This window comes from Chiloscyllium plagiosum, unplaced genomic scaffold (assembly GCF_037043375.1).
Source record: "Chiloscyllium plagiosum isolate Xiang-an unplaced genomic scaffold, Cpla_swu_hap1 HiC_scaffold_11, whole genome shotgun sequence".
Classification (NCBI taxonomy): domain Eukaryota; kingdom Metazoa; phylum Chordata; class Chondrichthyes; order Orectolobiformes; family Hemiscylliidae; genus Chiloscyllium; species Chiloscyllium plagiosum.
The window spans coordinates 23,731,453-23,758,676 of record NW_028270149.1 but is presented as its reverse complement, the minus strand read 5'-3'; the positions used below and the strand labels follow the sequence as shown (position 1 = coordinate 23,758,676).

Sequence of the window (27,224 nt, the reverse complement as noted above, 5' to 3'; positions counted from 1 at the left end):
AATATCCAGTATGTCAACATAAATGTGGAAGGTATTGAGTATTTACCCTACTTCTGTGCCTTCTGTCAGTGAAAAACATTACTTTTATGATTTTTTAAATTTGAACACCTCTATCAAACCTTCCCTTGACTATCTGCTCTAATGAGATAACATCTAGCTTTTCTAGTCTTTCCATAAACAAATTTCTTCAACCCTGGTGTTATGATCCCAGTTGATGTTATTACTGGGCAAGTCCAATCCTAAAATAAAGTCTGGCTTGATGGATCCTATGTTTTGTTTCTTTGTTACTTTTATATGGTTGTCTTTCACTGAAACAAGGCAGCACAAGGCATCTTAAATTCTTAGAATAAGAATAAAATTCTATCTTATCTTTAGAATAAAATAGAAGCTTATTGGACAATATAATGCTGGAAATCAAAATTCTAACTGTTCTCCAACACCACTTTAAGTTTATCAAAATCCAAAGAAATTATTTTCCTATTAAATTTGTTCTCCAATCCAAACCAGAGAGCTGTGAAACCATTTCCTTGAATACTGTCACAACTGAAATCTTAAAGTTGCTCAACTTTTAATAACCATTGCAGATTTCTAAACCAAAAAACTCTTGGTGTGGAAGTTTCACAAACTGCACTGTTTCCCTGAGGTAACTTGTTTCTTTAACTGCTCTGAATAATCTCCTTTATGCAAGGAAAGCCTTTACTTTTGATCTCAGTCAGGTCTCTTTCAGACAGCCTAAAAACCTTTGAACTAAATTAAGGACAAACTTGCTCATCTTAGATTCTGTGCGAGAATAACAGGATTAATGTTTTCTCTCTCAGGTTGTAAACATGCATTAACTCCTTTTAACACTCCGAGAGTATGGTTCCAGAAAGGCTGACTTAGTTACTTTTTAAATCCTTTCAGTAAAATAGATTAATACGCATATGTCACTAGTTTGAAATCCAAACTTTAATTTAAAATTATATTACGGTATCTAAGTAGCACATTTTTCATCACACTAGTAAATTTATAGTAAAGTTTCTCTACACCATTGAATTCTTACCTAAAATAAGGTGTGTAGAATTGATCATGATGCTCCCAAAACACTTAACCATGCTTTTGTACTCTGTCCCATTGTAAAGTCGAGGATTTCTTTTTCTCCTCAGCCATCTTAACTTGTTCTGCTACCTTCAAAGACTTGTGTACGTACACCTTCGAGGCCTCTCTGTCCATGCACAATTAAATTTGCACCATTTAGGCTCTATTATCAGTTACCATTTCCCTACTAAAATGAATTACTTCACGGTTGAGTTATATGTCAAATGTCTGCCATTTTGTCAATGTCAATCTTCCTAAGCTTTTTTACTACTATCCTTTCACTGTTTACGGCATTTGAGTTTCATGTCATCTGTAAACTTGAAGTTATGTCTTTATATCCAAGTTCATATCATTTAGAACAGGGAAGGTAACATTACATGCTTGCTTTCAGTCTGAAGAACTGTTTGTGAATTCTGTCATTCCTGTCCTTTCATCAATTTCTCTTTCATTCATCTGCTGCCGTTTTTTTTAATTCCATGAATGTTTTGCTAACAGGTTTATTATGCTTGACTTAATCAACTGATTTTTTGAAAACTTGGAGACAATTGTACACCCATTTATTACTACTTTAAAAAAGCTAAGGTTACATGATTAAGTATCCACTGTCGAGGAAGTGTAACACTTCTTATGTATTCTGATAAGATGGGTGTGTATTGGCTAATCGCCAACATAAGACCATAGGAGTGGAAGTAAGGCCATTCGGCCCATCGAGTCCACTCCGCCATTCAATCATGGCTGATGGGCATTTCAACTCCACTTACCCGCATTCTCCCCATAGCCCTTAATTCTTGTGACATCAAGAATTTATCAATTTCTGCCTTGAAGACATTTAGCGTCCCAGCCTCCACTGCACTCTGTGGCAATGAATTCCACAGGCCCACCACTCTTTGGCTGAAGAAATGTCTCCGCATTTCTGTTCTGAATTTACCCCCTCTAATTCTAAGGCTGTGTCCATGGGTCCTAGTCTCCTCGCCTAACGGAAACAATTTCCTAACATCCACCCTCTCCAAGCCATGTATTATCTTGTAAGTTTTTATTAGATCTCCCCCAATAGATGGTTTCTACTGATAATCGCAAAAGATTATGGGCAGCACGGTGGCACAATGGTTAACACTGCTGCCTCACAGTGCCAGAGACTCGGGTTCAATTCCCACCTCAGGCGACTGACTGTGCAAACTCCACACATTCTCCCCGTGTCTGCGTGGTTTCCCCATTTCCTCCCACAGTCCAGGTTAGGTGCAGGTTAGGTGAATTGGCCATGCCAAATTGCCCGTAGTGTTAGGTGAAGGGATAAATGTAGGAGAATGGGTCTGGGTGGGTTGCGCTTCGGTGGGTTGGTGTGGACTTGTTGGGCCGAACGGGTTGTTTCCACACTAAGTAATCTAATCTAATCTAAATTGAATGTGATTGTTTATTGTTTTGGTCATTTGCTCGCATTTGGAAAAGAATTGACTTATTCGGGATAATCAGTATGGCTTTGTGCCAGAAAGGACATGTCTCTCAAATTTGATTTGAGCTTTGTGAAAAAATGACAACGTGATTGAGGGTAAAGCAGCAGATGTTGTTGATGTGGAGTTTAGATAAGATCCCTCATGGTAGGCTGATCCAGAAGATTAAGTCATGTGGTGAGTTTGCAATTTTGATAGAAAATTGGTTTGGTCATAGACAGAGTAGTTGTGGAGATGTGTTTTTCTGACCAGAGGTATGTGACCAGTAGCCTTCCTCAAGGATTACTTCATGTAACTCTGTTTTTAATATATTTAAAGGATTTGGATGAGATTGTATGCGGTCTGATTAGTAAGTTTGCAGATGACATGAAAATTGATGAAGTTCAGGATAGTGAGAAAGTTGTCAAAGGATCCAGCAAGGTATAAATCAGTTAAAAGGTTGGGTGGAGAAATGGCATATGGTGTTTGATCAAATGTGTTGAGGTGATGTGTTTTAGGAGGTTAAATGCAAGGGGAAAGTATACAGCCTTTTATGTTAGCCTGCTTGGCATACCCTCCTCATTCCTGAAGAAGGGCTTATGCCCGAAACTTCGATTCTCCTGCTCCTTTGCTGCCTGACCTGCTGCGCTTTTCCAGCAACACATTTTTAAGTATATGTCAGGATCCTTAGGAGCATTGTGATATACAGAGGGATCTTGGGGTGCAAGTTCCTGAAAGTGGCAACAAGTAGAAAAGGTGGTGAAGTCGTATGGTAAGCTTGCCTTCATCGGTTGGGATGGGAGTATATAAGTTGGCCTGTCATGCTGCAGTTATATACGACTTTAGGCCGCATTTGGAGTACTGTGTGCAGTTACGATCGCCGCACTGGAGGAAGGATGTGGAGACTTTAAGGGTGCAAAAGAAGTAGAGTTCCCGTTTGGAATATGGAGATCGGTTTTTCAAAACCTTTAACATTCAGGAGACAATGTTTCACTGGAGCAAGCAGACTTTAAAGCTCTAAATTATAAGAACAGCCTGAGAAAGAAATGAATGGCTTTCACTGGGTAAAACAAACCAACTTATAAAAATGATGCGGAAAATTGGCTAATACAACTTTGCCATTAATCTTCACAGGATTATGGGACATAAAATTAAACCCCTCTGTACTTGTGAAAATAATTCTATTTCACATGTTAAATGTACTCTGATAAACATAGTGTTTGCTTGCTGGCCACAAGGTAAAAATAACCTGAAAGTGGGATTTGTAGCCTTATATTTGCCCATTAACACTTGCAATGTGGAGACACCATTTTAAAGCTGGCCTATTGGTGTCCAAAACACCCATCTATTTTAGGCAATGGATTTATTTTATTGTTGAAGTTGGAATCCAGTGATATAAGTAGGACCCAGATTGTTGTTCAAAGAAAGAACTGGTCAGAATCTCAGCAGAATGTGTAGTGAATGTAAATGAGGCCAGAACCTCAATAATATGGTCACGTCAGAAATTAGCCCAGTCAGTCAATATGAACTTCAGCCAATGCTGATTCACTGAGTTCCTTGCAAAAGTTGAGCCTTTTTTTTTGAAACATGAGAAATTCTGAGGGAACTTGACAGGTCCAATTATTGAGTTGTTTCCATTAAGGAGCATATTTGCAGAATAGGGGGATATCCATTTATAACTGAGATGAGAAGGAATTTCTTCTCCAGGAGGACAGTGATTGTTTGGAATTTTTACCTAAGAGAATTGTGGAGGCTAGATCAATGAAATGATTGGAAGTGAAGATGAAGTTTTAAAATATGGGGGAGTTGAGGGCTGTAACGAGCTGGCACAAAAGGGGAGTTGAGACTTTAGGTTGATCTGAGAATATATTTAGGGTATAAGCAGGTAGGGAAAGAGTTAAGTTTTGAGTTTTGTGAAATGAGATTCAGCTGAGCATGACTCAGATCAGATAAGAACTTCCAGTTAACAATGGGGTGCTGGGTTAACACGGTGGAAAGGCATTCATTATATAGAGCCATTCAACAATATTGAAAGCATTCAGTATACAAGGTCAGTTAACAAGGTGAAAAGTATTCATTATGTGAAGCCGGTTAACAAGGTTGAGAACATTCATTGTGTCACAGCAGATGGCTTAATCTTTACTGTAGATAGAACATAGAACATAGAAGAATACAGCGCAGTAAAGGTCCTTTGGCCCTCGATGTTGCGCCGATCCAAGCCCACCTAATCTATACTAACCCACTATCCTCCATATACCTAACCAATGCCCGCTTAAATGCCCATAAAGAGGGAGAGTCCACCACTGCTACTGGCAGGGCATTCCATGAACTTACGACTTGCTGAGTGAAGAACCTACCCCTAACTTCAGTCCTATATCTACCCCCCCTTAATTTAAAGCTATGCCCCCTTGTAATACCCGACTCCATACGCGGGAAAAGGTTCACACTGTCAACCCTATCTAACCCCCTAATCATCTTGTACACCTCAATCAAGTCACCCCTAAACCTTCTTTTCTCTAATGAAAACAGCCCCAAGTGTCTCAGTCTTTCCTCATACGATCTTCCTTCCATACCAGGCAACATCCTGGTAAACCTCCTCTGCACCCGTTCCAGTGCCTCCACATCCTTCCTAAAGTATGGCGACCAAAACTGCACACAATATTCCAGATGCGGCCGCACCAGAGTCTTATACAACTGCATCATGACCTCAGGACTCCGGAACTCAATTCCTCTACCAATAAAAGCCAGTACGCCATATGCCTTCCTCACCGCACTATTTACCTGGGTGGCAACTTTCAGAGATCTGTGTACATGGACACCAAGATCCCTCTGCTCATCCACACTACCAAGTATCCGACCATTAGCCCAGTACCCCATCTTTTTGTTATTCTTCCCAAAGTGAATCACCTCACACTTAGCTACATTGAATTCCATTTGCCACCTTTCTGCCCAGCTCTGCAGCTTCTCTATATGTTGCTGTAACCTGCCACATCCTTCCTCACTGTCAACAACTCCTCCGACTTTCGTATCATCCGCAAACTTGCTCACCCAACCTTCTAACCCCTCTTCCAGGTCATTTATAAAAATGACAAACAGCAATGGTCCCAAAACAGATCCTTGCGGAACACCGCTAGTAACTGCACTCCAAGATGAACCTTTACCATCAACTACTACCCTCTGTCTTCTTCCATCCAGCCAATTCCTAATCCAAACCTCCAACTCACCCTCAATGTCATACCTCCGTATTTTATGAAGTAGCCTACCATGGGGAACCTTATCAAACGCCTTACTAAAATCCATATATACCACATCTACTGCTTTCCCCTCATCAACCTCCTTCGTCACCTTTTCAAAGAATTCAATAAGGTTTGTGAGGCACGACCTGCCCTTCACAAAACCATGCTGACTATCCTTGATTACATTATTCCTATCCAGATGTGCATAAATCCTATCCCTTACAATTCTCTCTAAGACTTTGCCCACAACAGAAGTGAGACTCACCGGCCTATAGTTACTAGGGTTATCCCTACTCCCCTTTTTGAACAAGGGAACCACATTTGCTATCCTCCAGTCTTCTGGCACTACTCCTGTAGACAAAGAGGACATAAAAATCAAGGCCAATGGCTCTGCACAAGGCCAATGGCTCTGCATCAAGGCCAATGCAGATATGTTAATTGTAACAGTCACCCAATCAATATGTATATTGCCTAATCTGGATGCTCCCCTTTGTAAAATGACGAGATAGTTCATTGAGAAATTGCTGTTTCCAGAGAAGACCATGAACTCATGTCTCTGTGCACATAGGCAATCGTTCTCTCTCCCTTCAGGGCCCAGAATAAAAATGAAGGAGGTAAACCTACACTGTCTGTGTCTCTCAGCGACTGTGCAGGATGAGGTGCTGAATGGCTTACTCCTGTTCCTATTTCTTATGTTCTTATGGCAGTGTGTGTGTCTAAGCGTACTACCTCAAATTATTGAGGCACAGTTATCAGAACACTATTCAGTACATGATTTAGGTGGAAACTTGTTTTGGCCCTTTTACAAAGTTTTGTCTGATGTATTAAACTAAGCTAAGAATTTTGGATTGGCCCATTTAGAGTCAAAGTGTGGTACTGGAAAGGCACTGCAGGTCAGGCAGCATCCGACGAGCAGGAGATTCGATGTTTCAGGGATAAGCTGTTCAGTAGTTTATCCATGACACATTGACTCAAGGATACGACTCTAATTGTGAGTCAGTGGTCCATTCAGCATGTCGATTCTTATGTGCCTTTTGATAAGATCATGGGTGTTCTGATTGTAGCCTCAACTTTCCTTCCCTATCAAAAACGTTCCAAACTTCACGTGAACATGTTCAGAGACCCAGTTAGAAAATAAATTCCATAAACTAACAAGCTTTGGAGAAAGTTTCTTTTTCACCGTGTTCCCTTGTTCTAGACTCCCCCATAAGGGAAAATATTCACTGAGCAACCACCTGCAATATTTTCTATGTTTCAATAACATCACCCCTCCTTTTTTAAACTCCACTGGATACAAGTGCAGTCTGTCCAACCTATCCTCAAGATAACTCACTCATCCCAAGAATCAATCTTGGGATCCTTGTTACATTGAAGAGAATTGACTTTGTGGGCTGAATGGCATTTGAATGGTATCCTCCTGTTTCTCATCAAAGATTTTAATTTCAAATAGAAATGTTTATTTGGGTCTTCCTCTTAGTTTCTTTCTCGAGACTTTGTCCCTTTCTTCAATTTCATGATTATACAACCCTCTTTACTCCTCCATAACTTTCCGCCTATACTTTTCTACAGCACCACTCCTTCATCTTTTCACATGGGCCTTTTATGTTGATGAGCATTCATTATTGCAGAAATCTACTGTTTTAAATGGGTGCTTGGGAAGACATGTAATAAGATTGCATAACTTTCAAAGGCCCAGATCTTCTGATATGGGTTGGAATTTCTGATAGTTGTCTTTGGAGAGTTCTTTGATACTTGGGTTTCCCAACAGAAGCAGCCTAATCAAGACTGGCCAATTAACCATGGAACAGATAGGCATTGAAACAATTTTCCTTTTTCAATGCTAGTTACAAATTTCTGTGTTGTAAAAGTTAAAAATCACGCAATGCCAGGTTATAGTCCGACAGGTTAATTGGAGGCAGTAGCTTTTGAAGTGCTGCTTCTTCATCAGGTGGTTGTGGAGCAGAAACATAAGACACAGGATTCAGAGCAACAGGATTGCAGTGTCATGGAATGTAATATTAAGCAAATTTAGATTAAGTCTTTCATCTTCTAGAATGACCGTGTTAGTTTGGTTCGTTCATATGTAAAGCCCACAACTTTTTTAAAGTTATATTCTCAAGATAACAGCTTCCATTTCATTGCTGTGAGATAGAACAGAGGAGTTCTCACAATTGCTCAATGAATTTCATTTTTTATTTTAAAACAAAATCTGATCATTTAGCTATTGCTGCTTGTGACATCTTCAGGTGTACAGATTGACTGCTGTGTTTCCTGCATTTCAATAGTTATTACACTTCAAATGTACTTAATTGATAATAAAGTACTTTGGGACTTCATGAAAGGCATTATATTAATGCAAATTACTTTGTTATTCCCTTTCCTCTAATTTTACATTAGTTTCTATGGAGGATGTTATTCAATTGTACTGATTGTAGATATCTACTAAACCAAAGTTATTCTTCAACAAGAACAATGCTATTTCTTTATCGCTATTCTGGGCAAAAATTCAGCCACTGTTCACCAGTATCAATGAATAAACACTGTGTGGGTTTATAATACTTGTAAATTTGGTGACCAGATTAAAAGTGTTGGCTATAATACAGAACATTAATAGAAAACAAGTGTACATTGCAAAACCTTCTTGCCTTGGGCAATAAACAAAGATTTTTCACGTCTAGACTGCTGCAGTAACACAAACTAGTTCAGTAAAAATTAATCTCTGCATGGTGAACTGTCAAATTTGCGGAGCCCTAATTTTTCAAAGTGACATTTATTACCTGGGTTTTCTGAGTAGGACTGTTCCTGCTTAAGTGTAGGATCATGTGCTATTATTTAGTCAATCTTTCCTGCTTTGCAGTAAATTACTCAATCAAAACTTCCTGTGTTATTGTGCCAAATGTGTGGATTAGCCACTTCAATATCAACATACCAGCATATGAATTTCCTACACTATAAGCCATTTTGTTAGCTCAACATAAAATGTTGAGATCGTGAGCTTAATTCTGTTCTGTATTGTATTTGTCATGAAATCTGATTATTGTTGTTACCATAATATAAAAAGGAAGTCTGGGAGTAAAACCATTCTATGGCAGTGACAACAGTTGGAACAGATTTGGCTCAATCCAAAATCAATTTGATCTATCAAGGAGATGGCTGGTATCAGACATTGGAATACCCTGATACAATAGAAGATGTGATTTAAGGTTGTGTTTGGAAAACATGTGGCCTTGAATCTAGATATCTTAACTGCAAAATGCATATTCCACATTGATGCCCTTCTCTTGATTGAGTGCTAATGTTGACCTCAAGATGCAGAAGCAGAATTAGACCATTCAGCCCATCAATCTGCTCCACCATTCGATCATGCTTGATATCTTTCTCAACCCCATTCTCCTGCCTTCTCCCTGTAACCCTTGATCCCCCTAATAATCAAGAACCTATCAACCTCTTTCTTAAATGCACTTGGTGACTTGGCCTCCACACCCTTCTGCAGCAATGAGTTCCACAGATTAACCACATCACTAAATGTTGCCTTTAAGAGAATCCTGAAATAAGACTGTTCCATCTCTTTGCGATTCACATTTTCAAAACCTATCCCCATTTAGAAATTAGACTATATCTCCAATCTTATGACCAAGTGCGTAATCTCTCAACTTACAACATTGTGTTCCATTTGCCACTACTTTGTCCACTCTCCTAGCCTGTTCAATTCCTTCTGCAGCCTACCCACTTCCTAAACACTAGTATCCTCCACTTATCTTTGTGTCACCTGCAAACTTAGCAAACATGCCCGACGTTTCTTCATCCAGATTGTTAACATACAATATGAATAGTTGTCCCAACTCTGACCCCTGCAAAATTCCATTGGGCACCAGTTGTCATCCTGAAAAAGACTTCTTTATCCCCATTCTCTGCTTTCTGCCAGTCAGCCAATCTTGTATACATGCCAGTACTTGCCCCTAACAATATGAACTCTTAGAGTCATACAGCACGGAAACGGACCCTTCGGTCCAACCAAATGGCTGGTTCATACCAAACATGATCCCAAACTGAATCGGTTCCATCTACCTGCTCCTGGCCCATATCCTTCTGAACCTTTCATATTCATGTACTTCTCTAAATGTGGTTTAAATGTTGTAATTATGCCCACGTCTAGCAGGCCTCTATTCTCTCTCGAAGCCCAATTTACTTAGTGAGTCATGCTCCTCTGGTCAGATTTGTTAATATTTCACCATTCACTTATTCTGAAATTGGAAAAGTTCTGAATTCCGAAAACCAGCTGGTCCTGAGTATTTCAGATAAAGGATTGTGCACCTGTAGTATCCTTCCTATTTCTGAGCAACCAAACCTACACACAGTATTCCAGAAGAGGCCTCACCAATGTCCTGTATAACATCAACGTCACTTCCCAACTCCTATACTCAAAGGACTGTGCAATGAAGGCAAGTATGTTTAACGCCTTTTTAACCACCCTGTCTATATGTGATGCAAATTTCAAAGAATTATGTACCATCATCCCTAGGTCTCTCTGTTCTACAACACTACCCAAGGCTCTATCACTAATTATATAAGTCCTACACCTGTTTGTTATACTAAAATGCAGCTCTTGTCTTATTTAACAGTTTCCTGTGTGACACTTGGCCAAAGGCCTCAGAAAATCAAAATAGATGACATCCAGCTGCTATCCTTTGTCCGATTTGTTCATTACCTCCTTAAAGAATTCTAACAAATTTGTCAGATGTAACCTCTGCTTGATGAAGCCATGCTGACTAAGCCCTATTTTACCATGCACTTCCAAGAACTTTGCAATCTCATCCTTTATAGATTCTAAAATCTTACCAATGACTGTGGTCAGGCTAACTAGCCTATAGTTTCCTGTCTTCTGCCTCCTCCCTTCTGAAATAGGAGTGTTACATTATCCATTTTCCCGTCCACTAGGATGCTCCCTGACTTATGATTCCTGAAAGATCACCACCAATGTCTGCATAATCTCCTAGCTATCTCCTTCTGAACTCTGGGGTGTAGTCCATCTGGTCCAGGTGTTTTATAAACATTCAGTGTTTCAGCTTCACCAGAACTACTTTAGTGATGGTCACTACACTCATCCCTGCTCACCTGACTCTTTTGAAGTTTTGGTATGCTACTGGTCTCTGCCACTGTGTAGACTGGTGCAGAGTACCTATTCGATTCCTCTGCCATTTCTTTGTTTCCCCCTTACTGTATCTCCAGCCTCATTTTCCAGTGGTTCAGTAGCCACTCTTGCCTCTCTTACCGTTTATATATCTCAAAAATCATCTTTTATATTACTAGCCAGCTTGCCCTCAAATCTCATCTCCCTGTTTATTGCTTTTTAAAGTTGTCCTTTGCTGGTTTTTAAAGTTTCCCAATCCTCTCAATTCCCATTAATTATCACCATATACTATGTTACTCCTTTTGCTTTTTTGGCTGCCCCTGACTTCCATCGTCCTCCCCTTAGTATGTTTCTTCTTCCTTGGGGTGCATTTCTGCTATACCTCCCAAATTGATTCTAGAAACCTCCGCCATTGCTGCTCCACTTCCCTGCTAAGCTCAACATTCAACTTTGGCCAGTTTCTCCCTTATGTTTTTGTAGTTACTTTTAGTCAATTGTAATACTGTTACATCTGATTCTATTTTCTCCACATGAAACTGCAAGGTGAATTCTATTATGGCTACTGCACCCTCAGGATTCTTTCACCTTGAGGTTGCTAATCAAGTCTGCCTCATTACATATGACTAAGTCCAGAATTGCCTATTCCCCAGTGGCTCAATACACGCTGCTCCAAAATAAAATCTTGTAGACATTCCAAGAATTCCTTTTCTTGGGATCCGCTACCAATATGATTTTCCCAGTCCACCTGCAAATTGAAGAGCCCCATGATGATGATTATAGTGCCTTTCTTACATGCCTTTTCTAATTCGTGATTTATTTTCTGACAACTGCTAGGCAGCTTGTACAGAACTTCCATCATGTCTTTTTCCTTTGCACTTCCTCAATTCTCCCCATATAGATTTTACACTGTCACAGTCTATTTAACTTTTTGCAATTGATTTAATTTCATTTCTTAATGACAAGGCAACCCCACTTCCTGTGTTTGTTTACCTGTCCCTTCGATAGATTGCAAATCCTGGGTTTTTAATTCCCAACCCTAGTCGTCTTGCAGCCATGTCTCTGTGACATCCACAAAATCTTACTGACCAATTCCAATCTGTGCTACAAGCACATTTACCTTGTTTTGTATATTGCATGCATGTAAGTAGGGTATCCTCATTCCTGTGTTTCCATGACTGTGTCCTCTTAGTCTGGAAACTTTCAATAACTTCTGCTGAGGTCAACCCCCAATTATTTTCCCGAACACAACCCACTTCACCCACTCCCCCCACTATTTTGTTTAAAGCCTATCAATGGCTCTAGTTATCCAATTCAACAGGATCCTGGTCCCAGTATGATTCAGGTAGAGCCCGCCCAAACGCAATAGCTCCCTCCTTGCCCAGTGCTGGTGCGAATGTCCTATGAATTCAAATCCATTCCTCCCACACCAATCTTCGAGCCAATGTTTACGACTTTGATCTTGTTTACTCTGTGCCCAATTTGCTCATGGCTCAGTTAATAATCTGGAGATTTGCATCTTTTTGGTCTTCCTTTTTAATTTAATCCCTAATTGTCATGTTCCCTCATCAGAGCCTTTTTGCTACATGGGGTAAACTCCCTCTGTTAATTTTAAACCAGCAACACAGAAAAAAGTTTAGGGTGTAGGTTTGCTCGCTGAGCTGTAGGTTTGATATCCAGACGTTTCATTACCTGGCTAGGTAACATCATCAGTGGCGACCTCCAAGTGAAGCAAAGCTGTTGTCTCCTGCTTTCTATTTATGTTTGTCCTAGATGGGGTTCCTGGGGTTTGTGGTGATGTCATTCCCTGTTTGTTTTCTGAGGGGTTGATAGATGATATCTAGATCTATGTGTTTGTTTATGGTGTTGTGGTTGGAGTGCCAGGCCTCTAGGAATTCTCTGGCATGTCTTTGCTTAGCCTGTCCCAGGATAGATGTGATGTCCCAGTCGAAATGGTGGTTTTTTTTCCTCTGTGTGTAGGGCTACGAGGGAGAGAGAGTCGTGTCTTTCTGTGGCTAGCTGGTGTTTGTGTATCCTGGTGGCTAACTTTCTTCCTGTTTGTCCTACGTAGTGTTTCTGGCAGTCCTTGCATGGAATTTTGTAGACTACGTTGGTTTTGTCCCTGGGTTGTATTGGGTCTTTTTAAGTTTTAGTTTTTGTTTGTGTGTGTTGGTGGGTTTGTGAGGGGTCTTACTAGTCTGGCTGTCATTTCTGAAACTTCATTGATGTATTGTAAGGTGGTTAGGGTTTCTGGCTGTGTTTGGTCTGCTTGTCATGGTTTGCTCTTGAGGAATCTGCGGTCTGTATTTTTTGAGTATCCATTCTTCTTGAATACGTTGTATAGGTGGTTCGCTTCTGTTTTCCGAAGTTCGTCTGTGCTGCAGTGTGATGTGGCTCGTTGGAATAGTGTTTTGATACAGCTTCGTTTGTGTGTGTGTGTGTTGGGATGGTTGCTGTGTAGTTTGGTCAGTGTTTGTCAGTTTTCTGTATACGCAGGTTTGTAGTTCTCCGTTGTTCGTTCTTTCGACTGACTTGCAGGAATGCGAGTTTGTTGTCGGTTTCTTCCTCCTTGGTGAACTTTATGCCTGTGAGCGTGTTGTTGATGATGTTAAATGTCTCTTCTATCTTGTTTCATTTTGTGATGACAAAGGTGTCATCTAAGTAGCGGAACCCAGATTTTTGGTGATGGTTGGTAGGGCTGTTTGTTCTAGTCTTTGCATTATCGCTTCCGCTATGAATCCTGATAGCGGAGATCCCATGGGTGTGCCGTTGGTTTGTTTGTAGATTATGTTGTTGAAGGTGAAGTGGGTGGTGAGGCACAGGTCCACTAGCTTCATGATGTTTTCGTTGGTAATGTGATTGGTGGTTGGGGTGTGTGTGATGGTCTCTTCTAAAAGTGTGGTAAGTCAATGTTGATGGAGGTGAACAGTGTGTTACGTCGAATGAGATCATTGTTTCATCTTCCTCTATTTTGGTGTGTTTGATGATCTTTAGGAATTCCTGGGTGGAGTGGATGGAGTGCTGTGACTCTTCTACTAGGTATTTCAGTCTTGCGTGTAGTTCTTGCCATTCTGTAAGTTGGTGTTCCGGGTAGTGAGACTATGGGTCTGAGGGGGGGCTCCTGGTTTATGGATTTTTGGTAGTCCGTAGAATAGTCCATGGACAAAACCAACGTCGTCTACAAAATTCCATGCACGGACTGCCAGAAACACTACGTAGGACAAACAGGAAGAAAGTTAGCCACCAGGATACACTAACATCAGCTAGCCACAAAAAGACACGACCCTCTCTCCCTCGTAGCCCTACACACTGAGGAAAAAAAACCCACCATTTCGACTGGGACAACACATCTATCCTGGGACAGGCTAAGCAAAGACATGCCAGAGAATTCCTAGAGGCCTGGCACTCCAACCACAACGCCATAAACAAACACACAGATCTAGATACCATCTATCAACCCCTCAGAAAACAAACAGGAAATGACATCACCACAAACCCCAGGAACCCCATCCAGGACAAACACATAAATAGAAAGCAGAAGACAACAGCTTCGTTTCACTTGGAGGTCGCCACTGATTTACCTAGCCAGGTAATGAAACATCTGGATATCAAACCTACAGCTCAGCAAGCAAACCTACACCCAAAACGTCAACCTGAGCTACAAACCTTGCACAGAAAAAACTTTTAACCCATGCAGTAATCTGAAATTTCGGGAGGCCAAGAACTAGTTAAAGTAAGAAGTAGCAATTTTACTACTTAAAGTACAACAGTGAATAATTAATTTAAAACTATTTACAACTCCTTCCTCTAACCTATCTTTTACTCTCCCTTCTATAGTACTAGTCTGGTAAAACCCCCGATTAAAATTTACTAAAATTCAAATTTCAAAACCAGGCAGCTGTTGTATCTTCTCTTTGTATCTTCCTCTGTAGATCATTTTTGTAGGATTTCTCTTTCACATGTGGTTGATAGGTAAATGTACCTACAAGAGAGCTATTTTCTGGGCAATCTGCAGATGTTGGTTACTTGGCAGTTCTCTTAACTGTTCATGGTCTTATACGCCCAAAGCATCGGATTGTATCACTGGTTTTTAATATTGTCAATATAATAAATTCAATCTTGGTAGGAGTTTGGTAATGTTTTGGGGTATAATTTAAACTGATGGGCCTAATTTGAATCTGTTTTTGTCTCCCGGCAACCAGCTAACTAGCTGCTGGATCAAAAGGGTACATTGTATCTTGTTCAGAACACTTGGTGCTGTCAGGTAGTTCTGCCAGCTTTTAGCTTTCTTAAAGGTAAAGTACACCCACATCTTCATAACAGTCTCTTTCCACCCATACCATTGGTACCTATGTGGACCACGACAATTGGATTTTTCCCCTACCACTGCAAGTTCCTCTGCAGCCCAGATGAGATATCCTGAACCCAGGCAGGTAGCACAGCCTTCAGGGTTCTCAATCCTGGCCATTCAACAGTGTCTATTTCCCTGACTATACTATTCATAATTACAACTAGATTTCTCCTTTTTTTTCTCTTAGGACTGTAGCTCAGGGAGCCATTCAAATCAGTTTGCTCATCCCTCTACAACCCCACTTTCATCCACATGGAGCAAGAACTTGACATCTGTTAAGATAAGCACAAGAGCTGAGGCTCCTTCAGCACTATTTTCTGAATCCCTTGTCTTGCCTCACTGATAGTTGCAAACTCCTGTCCCTGACCACTGACTGAATTAGAGGTAGATACTCGAAGGGGTGTGACTGCCTCCTGAAACAGCCTCCAGATAACTCTTTCCCCTTCCCTGATGTGATAAAGTGTTTCAAAATTGATCGTCCAACTCATCAAGCAACCAGCACTTCTGCTGATGTGGTTCTTATAACCACAATGGGCTCCATCAACTTCTATATCATGCAGATACAACAAATCACCTGGCTGTACATTTCTATTTACTTAGTTGTTAATTTGATTTTTAAAAATTTCCAACTGGTTGTTTAATTTTTAATGTGAATATTTCCCTTTTTTGCCTTAAGTTTGAAAGTAACCTGGAATAGTCAAATTTATAACTGTTATCAGCCAATGAACATTTTTCCTGATGTGTCCTCCTTTCATTTGTTTTGGGCCCCCAATCCTGGGCTTCAATTTATCCTTTAAAAGACCTTATAAACTATGACCCTAAAAAGGAAACAAAAAACACCCTCTTCCCCTCTGCATGGAATTGCCACACTGCCTCAAAATTCTCTGAACTTTGTACAGAGGAACATCGATTATCCGAAAGAGACAGGCGGGGAGTATTTCGTTCGGTTAATCGAATGCTGCATAACATAGTTTAGCCAAGCATCGGGACTTTGCGATCTTGCCAGATCCCCAACACACACAAACGAAGCTGCATCAGGGCACTATTCAAAAGGGCCACAACACACTGCAGTACACCAGGACTGCAAAAAGAAGAAGAGGAACACCTATACAAGGTATTCGCCAAAAACGGATACCCGCGCAACTTCATCAGCAGATGCCTAAGAGAAAGACCACGGAACGAGGACATACCACAACCAAAAGGACTAGCCACACTACCATACATCAGGAGCATCTCGGAACTGACTGCCAGACTACTGCGACCCCTATGACTCATAACGGCACACAAACCAACAGCCACGCTCAGACAACAACTCACCAGAACGAAGGACCCGATACCCAACATGAGCAAGACGAATGTAGTGTACAAAATACCATGCAAGGACTGCACTAAACACTATATAGGACAAACAGGAAGACAGCTAACAATCCGCATACATGAACATCAACTAGCCACGAAACGACACGACCAGCTATCCTTAGTAGCCACACACGCAGACAACAAGCAACATGAATTCGACTGGGACAACACTACTATCATAGGGCAAGCCAGACAGAGAACAGCCAGGGAATTCCTAGAGGCATGGCATTCATCCACAAACTCCATCAACAAACACATCGACCTGGACCCAATATACCAACCACTACAGCGGACAGCTGAAACTGACAACCGGAAGCGGCAGGGACAGACCACTATAAACACCGGAGGAAACATCAAAGAAGCGCTTCGCTGGAGGCTCCCAAGCACTGATGATGTCGCCTAGCCAGGGGACGAAACGTTTGCAACAAAAACTTCCAGCTCGGCGAACAGAACCACAACAACGAGCACCCGAGCTACAAATCTTCTCACAAACTTTGATCTTGCCAGATAATCCGATATTCGGATAATGCCCAGATGTGCATCGGTCTTTTGAAGATGGCACCATTACCAGGGTTTTCAATGTATTTCAAGTTCTTCTGGTTACAATGGGTGATTAGAATTGGGCTAGTATCAGACAAGAAGGATGCCATGAAGACATGTGTAGCTACCGAGTTGGATTTGTGGACAGTTGTTTGAGAGAAATCTCTAGGCTTTACAAGCCTCCATGAAACCCTATTAGTCTGTGTCAAATGGCTAATAAATATAGTGTATTGCAGAACATTAATAGTTTTCAACATTTCTTCAAATTCTAAAGTTATGAAAAATAATACATTTTCATTGGGTTTTTTGATTGTTAAAAGAGAAAGGCAAACTTTGTTTGCCAAACTATTATTAGTTACAAAAATGCTAATACGCATTAAACCAAATTACAGTTTGCCTTGTGTATTATGATTGAACGATTCATCAATGATTGTAGGAGAGGGCGATGAAGAGTTTTAGGGAGGAAATTCAATACTGTAAAGACTAGGTGACTAATGGAATGGCATATAGTGGTGTGACAGAATAGAAGTTGCACAAAAGGTTTTCTGGGGTAAATGTACCAGTGGGAGAGGTTACAATAATGAGCTGGGAAGTTGCAAGAGGCAAGGCCATGAACAGAACTTTGCAAATCAATGACAGTTTTAACTTTGAGACATTGAGGGACGTGGAGCTATAATTGGTCAGCAAGGTGAAGGAATCATGAGTGAGTGGAATTGAAGCAGGATAGGATACCAGAAGTTGTTATAGATGGACTGAAGTGTATTGAGACCAGTGGTTGATTGAAAGCTTTGAAATAATCTGAAGGAAACAAAGGTATGGATGATATCATCATAATAGATGCACAATGTTATGAATGAGGAGGTAATCAATACTTGTGGTAGAGAGTGCGAGATCCACAGTTCAACTGAAGTTTATGTCTCTTATACAAAAAACTGAAAAAACTGCGGATGCTGAAAATCTGAAACAAAAATAGAAATTGCTGGAAGATCTCAGCAGGTCGAGCAACATCTGAGAGAAATCAGAGTTAACATTTCGGGTCCATTGACCCTTCACAATATAACAGATTTTTGTCCTGAAGAGAGGCTGAGTCTGAGAGGGTTGCAGTTGAGTAGTAGAATCAGCAGGAATTTTACAGGGATTACAGTGGAAGCCAAAAGCAGATTTTTCTTTTTGCTTCCCCCTATAATCTTTTGGTGGCATCGTTGTTTATCCAGAACTGCTGAGCTAGCAAATTTTACAGTATAGGCAAAGAATGAGTTAAAAATTGTAGCACAGAGATCAGCATTCAAGTAGAAGCCAACCTTGTCTTTCATTAACTTGGTCAAGGAAAAGTATGGGACAAGTCATTGAGGCAGTGACGCAGGGGCATGAAGCCAGACATTGGGTATGTAAAACTACTGTTTGTGTCAACTGTTCACAACTTGAAATATTAGACCGTGTACTGTAAAGGGACGGAAGTTTGTCACATGTGGCACTAAGATCTGGAGTTCAAATTTGTGTGTGTACTATTCATTCTGGATGCAGCGTTGTAATTGGCTTTAATACGAATATATAATGCAAAATATGCCTGTCCACCCTTGGTCCATGTAGATTTGCCATAAATCTGTTTGCATGAATTGTAAAAGAAAATCATTTATTTAATGCCTTTAAAGCTCAAAAAGTCAGCTGATATTGTCCAAGTTTTTCTCTGTAAGCTCTGAGATAGAAAACTATTTCTGATGCCTGTACTGTTAAAGTTCAATTAATACCATTAGGAAAGAGCTAGGGATGCAAATGTAAGCATAACGCATTTTAGGATGAGTGTGTGACAATACTCTGGCTTTAAGAGGTGTATTTTGTCCTTTTGTTTTTGGAGAGGTTTTACGACCAATAAACAGCTTGTGAAAGGACTTTTTTTCCCAAGTTGAAACAATAGAAGCAATCTGAATGGGTGGGGTCAAGCTCCTCTAGAGCCAGGATTTTTAGTTTTAGTTTCTCAGCAGTGTCTGGGCTCTTGAAATTGGGTTTAGAAGCTGCACTCCATCTCTCATTGTTACTTTCTCTGTCAGTTTTCTCTTGATGGTTTTCCTCCTGATTGTCTCGGGCAATTCTCCAAAATATTTTACTGAATTTGTCTTTGCCAAGGGTGTGGTTATGGGATGTTATTCTGTTGGAACAGTTACTGTGTAGTAGTTAAATACTTGATTATTCTGTTAAGTTTTCCGATAGTGTTGAGTTTTCCAAATGCTCCTTTCTTTTGTTTTAACTATGAATAAAGTATGTTTTGCTTCAAATATGATAGTTTGACCAATCAATTTACATTCGGAATGCAACACCTGGCACTTGCCTTTAAAGTAAGAAAAAGTTCGGGTCTAAATGATCTTAATAAATTTTGAGGGTTTGATCTGGTCTGTAATAAGTGGAGCTAGATATTTTCTAATCATCTGTTACATACTTCTGAAGCAGGTGCAACTTGAACCCGGTCTCCTGGCTCAGGCTAAGTGTAGATATGCTGTGTCAGGAATAATAGGTGTTGATAACTACTGACAATCATATAATTGTAAAGATATGAAAAGAGTTATCCTGGGGCACTAGTGTGAATCACCTGCAGGGTAGTTTCATAGTTTGGGAAAATAATGTAAATGTTCTGCATCAAAAGAAGGCAAGTATTTTCTTTAACACAAAAATAAAATTTTGCAAAAACTTACTTTTGAAAATTGAATAAAGAACAGACTACACTTACAGAGCAGTGCTTTGTAATCAGTCACTTGCCCAATTTGTGTTGGAACAGTGTTATTCAGATTTTTAGATCATGAAACTGATTGATTGTATCTGGAATATGTTTGATATTCAAATTAGACTAGAATATTGAATTGAACAAGGCAGAGTTTTCCTGCTATACTAACTTCTATAGTATTAAGTTTTAATTATATAAATATTCTGTTTTCCCACAGACTAAATACATCAACGTGGTTTAAATCCGTGTCCACAGAGGAAAGGGCTGAATGCACCTTTTTCCCAAGGTACCTACCATGCAGTTTTAGAACTTGCTGGATGGAATTGGTACTGTCTGAAACAGTCACCTTATTGTAAGAATACACAAGACCTATTTCCCGTGAGGACGAATGGGAAAAGCCAACCTGAATCTCAACAGAAACACAAATTGCTGCCTTTTTGGTACTTCCTTCAACAAAGACACCACTTCCTGCAAGTTTCAGCTGAGCAAAAAAAGAAAAAGAGCCATAGCTAATGTGAACCTATTTACCGAAGTGTTTTCAATTTAATTGCATGTAAACAAGTAACATTTAAATGTTTTTTTTCTAATACAGCTGTTCATAAAAATACCTGCTATTGATCATCTTTAAAATGTTCCCCAGGACAAACAATGAGCTTTTTATTTTGACTAGTGCTATAAAGGTAATCAATTGGTGTGACTGCTACCCATCCCTGATGGAGCATGAAAAATGTTTCTCAAGTGGTTTGTATACAATGTTGCAACCAATCATAGAACATCTATATCCCATGCCATACTTTAAAGTATATTCTGTTTTTCTCTGTATCCAGACTGGAGTATTTTGGAGTGGGAGCAGATTTTTAAATTAACTCTTAGCAAGGGCTAGTGGGTTTACTAGCCCCTTAAGTACATGCATTGCACCTTTGAAAAACGAATGTGGGGTAATTGAACAGAGTCCCGGAGTATTAAGCAGCTTTTCAGAAGAGTGTACATAGTTCTTTGCTTTCTTTAACTTGTAAGTTTCAAGCAGTCATGTTGCAATTCTTGAGGCCAGCAGCCAACTAGGCCAAATTGTTAAACCTCAAGTGTGAATATTGCATAGGCTGACTTAAAGTTTAAATTTTTCCAGGTGAGTTACCTTCTCCTTGAGGTTACAAACATCAAAAAAATATTGGTACTTAAGTTTCACATATTAAATATTTGACACATTCACTGCCAATTATGCCTTGGTGTATTTCCTTTTTCAGGATATATTTTTCTGTTTAAGAAGCTGCTTAATTTTGCATTAAAAGCCAGGTTGTTGGTTCCTGATCCACATAATCATTATTTAAATGTAAACAAAATTCCACTTTCAGTATTGCCAACTACATGGCATGTCACACACTGGTAGAATTATCCTTACTTAAATATACAAATTTTATTCTCCCAGAAGTTATCATGGAACATGACTTTAAAATTCGATCATTAACTGTTAGTGTTCCTTGGAGCTGTCTTTTGTAGGGTTAATTAACTTTGTGTGACACTGCATTTGTGATGTAATTGATATATCTCCACATCCTCTTCGGCACAGCTGCAGAGTGAATGATGCCAAATATCTATCAATATGGTTTTTCTTTTCCATACTCCCTTCATTCTGTTCGTTCACAACGTACATTTTAAAGATTAAATTTGATCTGTGTGTGAGAAATGTCATTTCTGGTTTTTTTGTCAGAAACAGTTGCTAGCTATTATAAAGGTGCATTTCTTTTCACGTTGGGTACTAGATGTTTCTTAGTTGGTCATAACTTGCAAATTTTTTTTCCCTATAGATCTATTTTGAGTGACTACATATTGTTGTTTTCCCAAAATTTCATGTTCCTCTTTCATTGAAACATAGTTTATTTTTATGAAGATCATGGACTACAGTGTTGCCCTTCAGTAGTGTGTTGATCTAGAAGGAAATATGAAATCCCTGGCTACTTTTAAAAGGTACACTAATGCTCATGTGTAAGCAATCAGTAAAGCTCCCACCAAGTACAAATTAATCCAAGCTGTTGGGTGTAGTATTCATTTTGCACTGTTATTTGTAAACTTATAGTTTGTATGTACAAAATCATCCAGCATTTTGTGTGGTTTCTATAAATTGTATAAAAATTTTGAAAATCAAATTAATCAAAGTTCTGAAAAGCTACAAGATTAGATTTTGGCAGAGCCAGCTTGCTTCTGGAGGGTATTAAAAATGGTGGGTGGGACATTTTAGAGATTCCCAGGCTGGTAGTTTTGTTGGTACAGAATTCACTTCCAGCCGTAGCTGGCTCCATTGAAAGCACAAGCATCTCGTCTTTGCCCCCACACCTTTGAAATTTTTTCATAGAATTGGACTAGCTTCTCAAGGAGATGTGGTTCGCAGTCCCTCAGCGGACTTGTTAAACTATTGTCTGGATTCTGCAACTCTTTTTAAAATATATGATTAAAAGGTCTTACCCACATTGCCTTTGCATCCTATATGATCATCTGGAGAAATGGATACCTGGCCATTTGTTCCAGATAACATGGCTCATAGATAGCCGCATTATGAATACTTAGCTGAATCTAAGGCTTCGTATTTGATTAGTTCAGCAGGGGCCTGTTTTCACAGGTGGGAGTGGAGTCTGCTTTGATTAAAAGACAACCAATTTGTTCGTTCTTTTGATTTATTTCTTTCAGTATTTGTTTATTTGGATAAAGTTAAGTGTGAAATAAGATAAAGTTTATTATTTGCTTTTGTAAGTGCAACAATTTTTTTTCAAAGCAGATTTCTGAATGGGTGATTTTTATTAGTGTACTTTAAGACTTGCCATTGCCATTATATGTCACGTTAGTTCTATACTGTACTGGGTGAGTGGGCATAAAGGATGTGGGGTCTCATGGGAGAGTCTGAGGGCTGAGAGCTAGAGGAACTTAATAGTCTTTGATACAAAATCCCTGAGAAGCAAGGCCAGCCCTATAAACAGTCTGTTTCCAAAGAGGCCTCACTATAGCAATAAAATGGTGGTCAAGGACCCATTTTAAAGACACATCTGTTGAGTTGGGAAAGCTGTTTGGAAATCTGACTCCTGGTTTCACAAAGTCTGATACACAATAAATTAAGACTGTTGCATAAGCAAACTACTGAAATGCTGAAAATCTGAAATACATGAAAATTTTGAAGCAGCAAGTTTGACAACATCTGCAGAGATAGGAACAATTAACATTTCATGTTGTCACATTTCAGACCAAACGGGCAAAGTTTGAGCAGTAAAACTTCTAAGTGATACAGGGGGAAGTGTGGAAAATTTCAAAAGGCTAGGTCTATTATGAGAAATTAATTAATGAGAGTTGATGTGACAAAGCTGAGGCAATTGATAATAGGGGGAGATAGGCATGTGCAAAGAGAAGGAACCAAATGGGCCACAGATTACAGTCTAAATTATGGAATATAATCTCTGGCTCACATTTTTGTTTCTTTTACTTTACAAATCTCAATCTCGTCTTTCCAGTCAAACCCCCTTCACTGTTCTGCCATTTGCACTGATCTGGACCCCACTTTTTTCTTTTTGTTCCATTACCACTACCTTTGGTTCTTCCCCCACAAATATTTTTGGCAGTTGATGTCTCTTGTCTTTCCACCTTAAAACAGACATTACCTTTTGGTTAGTTTCCTTACAGTTCTAGGATTTCCCAGTTCTGATGAAAAGCTATAACCTGAGGCATTAACTTAGTTTCTGTTTCCACTGGAGTGTTTCCAATATTTTTAGTTCGAACACTGTTCTGTGTTTGCACCATAATCCTTGCTGACAGTAGGCTATTTTCATTTTGATATATAGTTCAGTTATAATGAAAGCTCATCTTAATTGGGAAGGGAGGGCATACAAGGAAGGGGTTGAGATGCTGACCTTTCATGGTGCAAGATAAGTTAGTGTGTCATGCCACAAAGTTATAGGAAGTTAGTTTGATTATCTTTTTAATACTGTATCACCCCCTGCTCCCCACCCAGCTCTGCTGGGGCGGAGGGGGGTGGGGGGAGGGGTTCATGGTCTTGCTATCGGATGCTGCATTGAATGCCTGGTAAACTGAATCACTTCCCCTAGATGTAGACTAAGGCAAGAGTGAAATTTTGTTGGATTCTTTTTGCACCTTAGTAGTACATGCAATGCATGCATTTCCCTGCTTGCTTGCTCCCTTGGTTTGAGAATAATAGTTCTGATGGAAGACAATATTTATTTGAATTTATGTAGAAAACAATTTGGGTGATTGGCAAGGGATTAAGTAACTGATCTCTATTCTATGTGCATGCAGAGAATTGGCTGTCTTGATTTATCTACCTTTATTAAGTATTGTTCTGACTGTATTGATACCCTGATATCTATTGAGACAGTTAACCGGTTTGGTGACTTTCTGTAATGAGACGTGTTTCAAAATACTATCAGTCAGGTTTTAATACAACAATATTTATTGCAAGAGGTACTGCAAAATAAGTAATTATTAAGGTGAAATAGTTTCTTCAGCCGTTCAACTCTAATGTCATTAATTTCTGATGATAATTGGCTACACTTTCTGAATTAGATTTTCTACAAGTGCGTCCCACCCTTTTCCTAATTACAGTACTCTAATTTGAATAAATATGTTTTCATGTGGGGTAGATCCAAAAATATTTAACTATTCTCACCTTCATCTTTTTCAGTAATTATTATAACTTCCGATTAAAGGTTGCTCTTTTAAGCTTTACAATTTAAATGGGAATGTACTGTTTGAATGGATACTCCAGTTGGGGGTCTTTATTATGTTCAGTGATTTTAAAAATGCCTCTTTTTCAGGATTTCTTTGAGGTGCCTTATATTTTCTTCTTTTCATTTGAAATTGGAACACATGAATGATTCAAGCAGATGCTTTTATTGTCTTCATTTTCTAACATTGATGATTTTGTGAACTGAGACTGATTGCTGCCCATCATATCTTTTAACTAATGTGGATGGAATGGTCTGAGAGTAGATTAATTGCACCAACTTCTCTATTAGGAAATTTGGATATTTCAAGCAATTTCTTTGGCCTATGTTACACTGCCAATCTGCGATATTCTTTTAAGTCCACAACATCTGAATTAAAAAGAAAAATCATTTACTACAACTCAAAAACCGCACAACTGTTTAAAGAACAAAATTATATCTCAGCCACACATAGAAATAGAAAGTTTATCATCGACCACTTTTCTAATTCAAGCTTCAACCAACCCCATTAAAAATGTTGTAAAGTTGATCTGCATCAGTAAGGATATATATATGTTTTATTGAATTGTGACCCACATTTAATTGACCAGTGATATTATACTTGAGAAAAGTTTCAATTAATATCAGCAGTATCCTGACACTTGTTTACTTTCTTCAACTCCTGGCTACTCATGATTTATGTACTAAATAATTTTAAAACTGTGATGAGGCTGATGATAGAGACAGGCCTATGTTCTTGAGAGGTAGTAAAGCTGATTGTCATAATTATAATGTAGTGCAACAAAGTTAATTGTTATTTTCTCCGCATCACATTACTGGTAACTTCTACAGTAATATGTTGGTACAAATAACTGACCGTATACTTGTACCCAGATAATGCAGCTCTGTCGTTTGTACCATTGACTGCAGATTGTACCAGTAGTAACAATGGTACAAATATACATGCTCGCTTCGTAACACAGACAGCACTTTGTGGAATGCAATAGATACAAATTCTAGATACTGACCCATCCCAATGAGTATTTTGTGATTCCGTGATAATTGTAGACACCAGATACTGCATGAATCTGGAATAATAGAGATAGGAATACCACACTGATTAAGAGGTCTTTACTGGTTTTCAAAAAAAAAAGGTTGGAGGGTGATTCGTGGGGTTCATGCTACGCATTCACTCTAAGCCCACAATAGTCCTAACTTGAAGATTTTGAAACCTATATAGTCTCCTAAATTTAGTATAGCTAGAGATAATATAATACACTGGTACCAGTAGGTACTGAATGAAAAATGTAGCAGATCTATGTAGACTGGTACATTTTGGTACTATTTTTTTTGGTTGTTTTTTGTTAGTCAAGAAATAGTCAACACATGTTGAAACAGGACTACCAGCATCATCATGCAGTTTAGCTAATAAACACCTAGGTACTGAAGGCTACTAGTGTACGAAACTGAGCACTGACTACCTGTGTTATGATTTTATACAGTAACCTCAAGCCAAATTCTGGCTAAATGGGTATGGCATACACAATATGCAATTTCTTTTTCTCGATCTATTTGTAGCTTATGAGTTACTAAATTATTTCAGTATTGTGCTGGAAGTCTATTTCCAGATAAAAGGAATTTACATATCATTTGATAGGTACAGAAGAAATTATTTCTTAAAATTAGTAGTGGAAGGCAACCTAAAAACAAATGAGGGCAGGTACCTGCTTCCATGTTAAAGAAAAAGTAAATTATGAAGTTAGTAACTTGTTGGTTTCGTCAGACTTTAGTAAATATGTTGCATTTTTTTTCATATTGATCAGTAGTTCTCAAACTTGTGCATGGAAAGGAAACTTTCATTGTCCTTTTTCTTTCCATCATGGTTGGAAATTACACACACACCCTGGAAAAGCAAATGGGAGATGTGGAGAGGGATGAAGTACAAATCTCAATAATCATCAGGTCTTTATTCAGAAGTGATTGTCCAAGTTATTGTCACTGCTATAAAATACACTTAATTTGAAAAAAAGATAATTCCGAACCATTGGCAGAGAGATGGAAATGGAGAATTCCTTTCTAGTATTCCATGTGCAGGTACCTTTCCTCATCTCATACAAAGTAAAAGTTGCATCTTCCAGACGATAGTATGCTGCTGTATAATAAAAAAAACAAAGGTGGAACAATTATATTCCTTCTGTAAATTAATTTGACAAATGGACATAGTTTTTTTGGCTGTACAGAAAAGTAGACGGTTGATGCTCTATATATTGCAGTTCCTGCACCACACATGACAGAAGGTTTAAAATATCTAATTTTATCTTGCTGTGTCTTCCACTGTAAATATTGTTTAGCAGTTTAATGTTAATCCACCATGTATGTGAATGGGAGACTGGCTTAGAGTTCTGTATAGTGTTTATATTTATCACAAATGCTTTCCATAGAGCTACATGCAATAAAATTGTGTTCATGTTATTGCCAATTTACCATGCTTTCTTCATTTCTACATTGATTTCATTTTCACAAATTCCACAGGTTGAGGGTGTGAAAGTTAACTTCTCCCAAACCCCTCATGATAAGAACACGAGTCAACCTTTTCAGTTTGTACAATAATAGCTCTGGATAGTCTCCTATGTGCCCTGGTCACTTGTTAATATACTTCCTTTACTTATTTCATAGTAAATGCCTCTCTA

General features: G+C 39.0%; 1 protein-coding gene across 1 annotated transcript in view; it reads left to right on the top strand.

Annotated features, from left to right (window-relative positions):
- Window positions 1-27,013, top strand: part of LOC122557378 (insulin receptor substrate 2-A-like) — a 102,962-nt gene extending 75,949 nt beyond the window's left edge. The window contains exon 2 of the mRNA XM_043705024.2: window positions 20,052-27,013. Coding sequence (XP_043560959.2) covers window positions 20,052-20,056 — 5 coding nt within the window. The 3' untranslated portion in view covers window positions 20,057-27,013. The remainder of the gene's footprint in view (window positions 1-20,051) is intronic.
- The last annotated feature ends 211 nt before the right edge of the window (window positions 27,014-27,224 follow it).